Source organism: Hyposmocoma kahamanoa, unplaced genomic scaffold, assembly GCF_003589595.1.
Source record: "Hyposmocoma kahamanoa isolate Upper Pololo Valley unplaced genomic scaffold, ASM358959v1 98972, whole genome shotgun sequence".
Taxonomy (NCBI): Eukaryota; Metazoa; Arthropoda; class Insecta; order Lepidoptera; family Cosmopterigidae; genus Hyposmocoma; species Hyposmocoma kahamanoa.
The window spans coordinates 392,795-402,235 of record NW_020655740.1 but is presented as its reverse complement, the minus strand read 5'-3'; the positions used below and the strand labels follow the sequence as shown (position 1 = coordinate 402,235).

Below are 9,441 nucleotides of genomic sequence, written 5' to 3'. Positions count from 1 at the left end.
TTGCTAGGTTTTTTTTTATTTCAAAGAAATAACAATAGTGTTAAAACATCGCCTTCCCTAATGTTTTCTTAATATATCTCGACAAATTGGTAAATTTATTATGTTTTTAACTCATGGAACAAAAGTCGTGGATTATTATGTTAGTAATATAGCCCTGTGAGGTTGTTAGCATTTTACTAATAACCCTGTATAATATTCATTATAACAAGTCACGAATTTGATAACAGAAATGTGATAGAAGAGACTATATTCAAATGAAATATTGTTTAACCGGTTACTGGTAAAGTCTCTAAAAATTTTTTCAAATACAGTCAACTGCAAAAACAAATCCGGCCGGATTCGAACCGGTGTCTTCCAGCAAACCGTGCCAGACGCTATGCCAACTAAGTCACGGGACGAACCAGCGGTACTCACGAATTTTTCTGTTTGTTGTCGGAGCTTAGTATTTGGTTTTTAATGACTTTTTAGCCGTACCGCCATGTATGAGAGATCTATGAAAGTAGCTTCTCTAGTAGCTTTTTTAAATTTATTGAGGCTTTGGCTAAGCCATCAGCCTAAGTACTAGCTTTTAGTTTGTTATCTCTAATTAAAAATCCGACAAGGCTATGGGATCCACACAGCACATATGCCTACATGAATACAATGTTTTTGAATTTCTATCTGCGATTAAAATGAGCTAATCACATGACGCAATACAAACGTAGAGTCAGAGATGGCCAAGCACCCGGATTTCGGGTTTAAATCCATTAATGCCCGAAATCGAGGGCAAAAACGATCTACAAGTAAATATTTATCGCAAATCGAGTTTTGTTGAAATTTAATGATATTACAAAACGTTTATTGCTTTCTTTCTTTTTTACGCCGAAATTTGTAATAACTATGGAATTATAACAAATTCCGTATTAGTGGTTTCTGCCTACGATTTTGGGTTTTAACTTTCCTTCTCTGCGTAAGGTGTAAATGATATTTGTATCTGTAGCCCTGTGCCCAAAAGCGGGAGGAAAGTGATTGATACATAGTTATGGATACAGTAAACGGTGTCAACCCTTTCGCTTCCAGACACCATGCATGTGCTTCTACGGTTAGCAATATAAACAAAGAGCCCTCCTTTATAAGGAGCAACCCTTCCCAAAAAGTTATCAAATTTGTTATATTGTTATATGACGGCTTTTAAAATCTATAATTATTGTTATTCAGGGCAGGGTGTATAATTTCGAACGTTAACACTTTGATAGCGCGTTCTATTTCGATTTACACGCCATCTTACGGTTGGGAAACGTACTAAACATTTAAATTTCCCTTCAGCTGTTTCACGCTTTCTGCAGGTATAAAGCGATGAATTTTTATTTTTTTACGCGTTATCATGCCATGAGTCAGACTCTAAAATGGAGCGGTCGTAAAATGTTCGCTAGAATACTATATCGACGACAGCAAAGAGTAACCGGTTATCTGCAAAATCACGGTTTTACAGTAGAGCGTTTTGGAAGCAAAAACTTGACAGAATAACATATATTATAATCTTTTGAATATCCGTCAGATATTAGCTTTCTAAATTTCCTCGATGCATCGTTGTGACTTTCAAAATGTCGTTGTTTTGCTGATAACCTGTTATTTTTTGCTGCCATTGATATTGAATACAACAATAGGAAAAGGTGACTTAATTACTAATGTAACAATAATTTAAGTAACACGATAAGTAACTTTCAAACATGCCATTTAAGATATTCTTTATAAAGTAACTTAAGTAGTAAGCTCATTTGTATAATAAAATTTGTACTGTGGCGAAGAGCATAAAACTATATAGTAGATCGTTAAGCACAATTTTAGGCTTTAGCCGGAATAACAAATAGCAGTTTTGAATCAATTTCAATTCTTGTAAATAATCATGATTGGCAAAGTAATTACGTGTCTGGGTTGTGCTTTTGAAGCTAATGGATTGCAGTAAGGCCGTGTCTTGTTCACTGGGTATCCTCCATGGCGTTTTTTAATTCCATAGCCAGTTTGTAGCCGAGCTCCGGCCGTCGGTCGCGCCCCTCCACCATCGCGATCACCTGCACATAGTATTTCATTACATCATCGTCACCAATCCATTTTAAGTCCCGCTGCTGCGAACGGGTCTTGTATAAGTAAATAGGTTACCATGCTACTCTGCCGGGTTCGATTTCTGAGCCATGGGCTGTGTCCATGACACTCGTAACACAGGGTTACCCTAGTTAAAAAAAATAATGCACACACTCATTGACAACCACAAATTACACCCAAACTCATGATGGAAATAAATGTAGGCCATACAAATATTTCTCTCGGCCCGAGAATCGAACCCCGGACCTCTGCGTGGCATACCAGCAAAGTAACCGTTCGACCACGCAGTTGCAGTGCCACTCAATGAAAAGGTAAAGATCCGAGGGACTTATCCCGAGGGTTTTTCTCCCGACGCTTTGTTAAATCGGGTTAATAACTATTAACGCCCGAAATCGAGGGCACAACTATTTACAAGTAAATGTTTGTTGTAAATCGAGTTTTGTTCAAAGAACAATGGCAAAGTCCCATATAAACTTTTGTGGACATAATTGGTATGCGTTGTTTATGCAAAATATGTATGTGAAAAAGATATTCAGTTTCAAGTTTTGGAGGTTATGTTTTACGTTATTGAATAAAATATATTCGGTGTATTGTTATATCAAAATAAGCTACAGAAGCCTTAAACAGAGTTAATAGAAGCTGAATAGTGCCTTTTATTTTTTTGTACTAGTATGGTAACTGGGATACAAATTATTATTTTTTAGTGAAACGTGCCGTCCATTCCTGATTTGGGGAACGTTTTTGTCAGTTTTACCATTTTCTCGCGTGGGATTTTGGAGAAGGAATCATCTATTAAATTTTTTGTAATGAAGTTGTTAATCGCTTACTATAAATAGTGTCGAATTTGTGCATTTGATATTAGGTGAACTAACTTAATATCCATAAATAGGAACTGAAATTTTTTTTTTGGCGGCTAGATGTCGCTCAAAGTTAAGAAACTGACAGTTGTAGATATCAGTCCGATTACATACTAATTAGTCATTAGAGTTTCTTTTAAATATGATTTTATTGCCTGACGTAGATAGGCCGCTATTATAATTTAAAAAGCCTAAAGAATTTATTTTATTCAAACTTGTAATTAAGACATTTGAACATACTAACGAATTATTTTAACTATGATTTTGCCATTATAGATTTTGATATTATCACAAAATGTTCGCTTGAAATAAATCGATACAAAAAAATCGTCATATCGTATGCATTTGAATCGATTTTGTCAAAAATCGAAACGCAATGTAGTGAGAATCCACAGGATTGCAAAGTGGTTTTCGTTTTCGTAAGTACAGAATTATACTAAATTCCGTATTCGCCGAAAGAAATGGGTAAAAACGGACCCAGCTGTACTACTAGTAGTAACACAGGAAATAATTTTCGTCCGTTGTACTACCAGTAGTAACACGGGTAAGAATACTTTCCCGTAATGTTTTTAACCCAATGCCCATCCCTGCGCGTACCTGGTCTGAGTTAATAATGATGCCGTTGTTGCCGACAATGGTGGCCTTCGTGCGCTCGATGTCGGCAAGGTCGACGCCGCGCGACGCGTCGTCGATCAAAATGGCGCGGTACCCGATGGCCAGCGCGTCCGCTATCGTCGCGCCTGAAACAAAAAGCGCAAGTATGGTTTGAATACACTTAACAGTAAACGACCAGTCTACAAAAATTTACAAAACATGACCGTCACCATGGTACCCCAATTCGCACTTTATTTTAATACTTATTTAAAACTGTAGATGGCGACACTTTGATAAAATAAAGAAAATGAAGCATTTAATCTCTAGAATTTGACGTGTCATACTAAATAAGGAGTATAAAATATAAAAAAGGAAGTGCAAAAGTATTAACATAGCATTTTAGGAAATTCAATACATTCTTTATTGAAATCGGTTACCGGAAAGTGAGCGCAACCAATAGTTAGTTTTCCACCCTTAGAGGTGGAATGTTTTCTTCAAATTTAAATGGGACCAATACTGAGATACCTTTTTTCCAACAAAAAAGAATCATAAAAATCGGTTCACAAAGGCTGGAGTTATCGCGTAACAGACATAAAAAAAAAATACAATCGGACTGAGAACCTCCGCCTTTTTTTTTGAAGTCGGTTACAAACAGTGAACTGACGTGGAAAGGATAACAAATCGAAGGCTTCTCAACCGTATACTTTTTGATTTGTTTGCAATAAATTGTACATATTGAATTTTTTGAATTTATTCTCGAAACTAAGCACTGACTTTTAACTTTAAAATATTAAAAGTACAGACTCAACTTCTTTGTCATTTATTACATGTAACATATTATAATCAACGCGTGAGCAAAAGCAATAAACCTTGACAATAATGTAATAGCTGCCACCTAGTGGGCTTTTCGAATATTATTAGAATAGCATCGCGGGTTCACTTGGTGCCATCTATTGATCAGCGTTAAGTAACTTGCGACATTTCTTTGTATGAGATTGGGTATCTGTATTAGTATAGTATTAATCTATACCGTCACCTTATTACAATAAGACCAAAGTGGTAAATTCATGCAAATGTAGCAGTGCGGCTTGTACGAGAGGTTTACATGTATTAAGTGATGAAATTATCTCTCCCTACTCCCAATCTAGAGATGTATAGAAATAGCCCTTATAAAAACAAGTTTGGTTTAAGTTGTTTGTTACTCGCATTAGGGTTTTTTATTTAATATGTTAACTAGATGGATAAATAGACAGACAAACGTTTATTGCCTTACGTCACACACACAACAGTTACAGTACAATGAATGGGTTAAAAGAGAAACGCACAGGAATTAAATTTAAAGGTGGGAATAAAAACAAAGAACAAGACATTGAACTAAAATACATAAAAAAGCAAAACACTAACCGAACGAATAATGATCGGCAGCTTGTGTGCGCTGCAGCAAGCCAAATAGGTCGAGGTTCAGTGCAGAATTCGCCCAAAAGCAGAGCACTGATTTTCAGCCACCACCCTCGAGGGTAGCGCCTTGCGGTGCATCAAAAGCAAAAACATTAAAACGATTGTGCAGTGTGTGTGTTTTCACAGAACAATAAATACTGTAGCAGTGGTTAGTTAGCGTCACACGCGCGCCAACAGTAGGCGTAGTTAGGCCTACTTGAGCTCAGTCCGTTATTTTCGCTTTGTACGGCAAGGTTGTCTATCTTTGGTTAAGGTCAAGGTTGTTGTGCTATCTGGATTTAACCGAAAAACAGCTCAACAAACTCGAACGTCTACAAAACTTTTGCATCCGTTTCATTTATGGTCTGAGGAAATTTGATCATGTTTCCATTTATCGCAATGAGCTGAAGTGGTTACCCATTAGACTTCGCCGGAATGCTCATATTCTTAATCTTCTCTATGGCATCTTATTCATTCCTCACACACCACCTTATCTTAAGGAGCGATTTGAATTCGCCCATCAATACAACCCCCGACTTCTGCGCTCTTCTTCAACTCTCCAACTTAAGATGCCATTGCATACCTCCCAGTATTACGACAAGTCCTTTACTGTTCAGGCTATTCGTTTGTGGAACGCTTTACCTTTGTCTATTCAACAAGCGAAATCATTGAATATATTCAAAAATATGGTTAAAGTACACTACCTTAATTTAGTGTGACCTGGACTGCTTAGGTATTTTTATGTTTTGAAATTAAGTTTTAGAAATTTTTATATTTATAAGTATGAGAATATATAGTAGTTTACGATATTCATATATATGTATTGGTTTTATTATTTATAATATTTATATGTATATTTGTATTTATTTATCAATTTTTATCTGTTGATTTAGTAATTCTTCATACACCACCGTCTTTTTCCTATGAATTATATAATTACTTCCATCCAAAGGTTGTCTGGCAGAAATCGCTTAAAGCGATAAGACCGCCCTCAATAAGCGGTGGTACAATCCACCGCTTATTTTTAATTTAATTGTATTGTATTTGTTTCCTTTTTTGGTGTACAATAAAGAATTTTTGTATTGTATTGTATTGTATTGTTGTCTCAATCCTATCACGCAAATTCTCTAAAATCGTAGAAAAATGCCTTGTTGTGCTGTTTTGGTGTGCAAAAATTATAGCCGCACCAAAAGTATTACCCGTGTAGTAATATTCTCTGTTTATCGAATTGATTTTTTGTAGTGTAACAAACGCAAGTAAACATTATCCCAGAGCAATATGGTCGACATCTTTTGGGGAACTAAGTAAACATCTCGAATTTTCCACGCTAGTAGCGGATGAAAGTTTACCGTACAAATGCTTCGTGAGTGTTTTATTAATTTTAAACGTATTTAATCGAAATAAAGTTTGTGATGTGTGCGTTAAAGAAGACATCTGTTGTTGAAAAGATACTACTTTCTATTCGCTCAGATGTTAGGCGACTGTCGTATTTTTTTAAATTACAGTAAATCACTATCAAGATTTCATAGTGTTAATCATTTGTTTGTTTTCCTTTTTATGAAGTAGTACTGAATGCCGTTACCCACCCACACAGACGTCATAGGCGAGTCCGCAGATGTAGATGTCAGTGGCACCACGCATTCGCAACTGCGTGCTCAAACTCGTGTCCGTCAGTTTCTTGTTGTCCCAGAACACCGAATACGAGTCCACGTCGGGGTTTGTACCTTTGTACACCTTCACAGCGCCCTCTACTATCTGAAAGGAGAAAATACGGAAGGTAAATATTATGCACTGCTCACGTAGTGGAATAATCCGAGTTATAGTGCGGCTGAACGTACACAGATTTCACGATTTGACGTCTTGTGAAAGGTACGCAGTAAATATATTCCGTCCCGTATAATTGACAGATAAATTTAAAGAAATCAACATTCTTACACTAGGGTCACAGTACATTTATGACAATTTGTATTAAAAAAAAGGAACCGAATTCAAAGTTTGCTTACTATTAAGTACATACAAACTGAAATTAAAAAGTTATTAATCAGTTACCGGAAAATACGCGAAACCGGATTTATTCCCAGGTTTGATACCCGTAGAGGTGGAATATTTTCTTCAAATTTAAATGGGACCAATACCCGACCCGACCCGTACCGAAAAAAAGAATCGTCGATATTGGATCGCAAATGATCGTTTACTCCGGAAACGCGCAATATACACTTAAAAAAGGTGCAGTCGAATTACAAACAGTCTCACCTCCTCCTTTCTTGAAGTCGGTTAAAAATAGTTACATATTAACATTACTCGACGAATCTACGACTTCCGTGGTCGAGTGGCTTGCACACTGGTTATTACGATGTCGCCTCTGAGGTCCCGGGTTCATGCCTAGCCGGGTCAGTGTAGAAAGCTAACTTTTCTATAATGTCCCGGGTCTAGGTGTTCGTGATACCGTCGTTATTTCCGATCCATAACACAAGTGCTTTAGTAACTTACTTTAGGATCAGAGCAACGTATGTCATGTTGTCTAATATTTATTAATATGAGGAATAAAAACAAACTAGCTGTTCTTGATAGTCGTCTTCACAAAGTCACAAATCCATTTAGGCGGCAATATATACGCTTCTATAATAAGAATGTGGTTGATATTTCAAATTTGCTATTCAGGAGGTTTAAAACTATAGTGAAACAAAAACTTTATACTACAGGTTAATACAGCTTCTGCATACTTGGATGACCAAAAATCCACTACGGATTTTTGGTCATCCAAATATGCAGAAGCAACCCGTTTAGCTCTTGTAGTTTATCTCGATTTATGAATGTATTCAAATGTATATTTACAAAAAGCAATACATGGCGTTTCTTGCTCATTCTTCTCAGGGGAATCTACTTTACGAATTATCAATAAGACGATTTACTGTGTAATGTGCTTACCTATGAAATAAAGATTATTTTGACTTTACTAACAAATTGGAGAACTTCCTGTGATGACATGATACGGCGCGTAAATTCAGTAAGTTTTGAGAAGCTTGTTGAGAGTGGTACACACCTTGAGGTCCTTATGCAGCTCTGCGCCCCACGTATCCTGCACGCAGTGGCGCGGCCAGAGTCGCTGCTTCATGGGCGGTGGGCCCGCGAACACCACCGTGTCATACGCCTGCGCTTTGTCTGCTGGCACCTGCAGCGAAAACACGTTGTATGTTGGTTTGCAGGCGGATTAAAGAGCGCCTCACTTGCTGGGACTGTTCACGTCACTAGCATAGCGAACAGTGGAAAAAGGTCGCTTATCAATTGGAAGTTCGAATCTCGTTTTATTTTTATTATAATATCAAATGACGGGACGAACAAGTCGTATGCCTGTTGGGCTACACGCCTATCAACAGTTGCTCTGCCACTCAGAGCTTTAAATCGCAAAGATCTGTGTGGCACTGCTACTGCGCCCGTCTCCCTGAGACATAAGTTGACAAGTCCCATGTGCCTGTGTACACAGTAATTCTTGGCGGCAGAAATAGGTAAGGTGGCAGTACTAACCTGGATGAACTCTTCAACACAGAGCTCTATTGCTATAAAGTGTCAGCGTCAGCATCATCGACCAATAACTGAAGAGGATTTCTAATCGCGATATAAGACAGCGTAGTTCGTTATTATGCACCAGATGTCGCTACGAGTACCAAATAACTATTTGTGTAAACTAATTTGTTTTACATGACAAAAAAATATATATCAGCATTAATTAAGAAGCAGGTTGCTGCAGAAAATCTGAAACACGCTAGCTGAAAATTCTTGCCATTGAAGGATTTCTTCAATTAGACCTTACTACTATAATATACAATATACATCGCGCTCACACGCACGCACGCACACGCACGCTTTGATTAACATTAAGAGTAATGATTATCACTAGTATCAGGTTTCTTACCATTGTCACTCACTTTTTTCACACAAACGCCACAACAAATCGCGATGAAGGTAGTCGTCGACAGCGCAAGAGGGTAGACAGATATGTCTGCTCATAAAGCTGTCATCTGCCGCCGTCCAGTCAACCCGTGACCATGGAGCGTGCAACCGTTCCGAAATATCGGGAAAATAAAAAGAAGTCATACCGTGGTAAGAAACCTGATACTAGTGATAATCATTTTGTGAATAACCACGAAAGTCTTAAAATCTATAACATTAAGAGTAGTTTAATTTATATCAAAAATTATTTGCATTAAAATTATTAGGTCACAATTTAAATATTTACACATAAATAATAATATATTCCCTCTTAGGGAGAAGGGGTTGACTGAAAAGCAGCGCTGCGACTGTCCTGAACAGGGGCAGCACCAGCTGACACACCTATTGCCTCTTGTTAACATAAAAATAATCTAAATTTCCAATTCCAAAAATATTTACTTATCGAGTTCTTAGGTTTTCGCGATTGTTATACATAGGAATGAAACTATTTTTCCGGATTTAAATCGCGTATATTTGTTTT

General features: G+C 37.2%; 1 protein-coding gene across 1 annotated transcript in view; it reads right to left on the bottom strand.

Moving 5' to 3' along the window:
* Positions 1-958: 958 nt before the first annotated feature.
* LOC113238968 overlaps positions 959-9,441 on the bottom strand; it is a 45,255-nt gene continuing 36,772 nt past the window's right edge. Inside the window, 4 exon segments of the mRNA XM_026475837.1 lie at positions 959-2,051; positions 3,537-3,679; positions 6,557-6,725; positions 8,014-8,142. Coding sequence (XP_026331622.1) covers positions 1,959-2,051; positions 3,537-3,679; positions 6,557-6,725; positions 8,014-8,142 — 534 coding nt within the window. The 3' untranslated portion in view covers positions 959-1,958.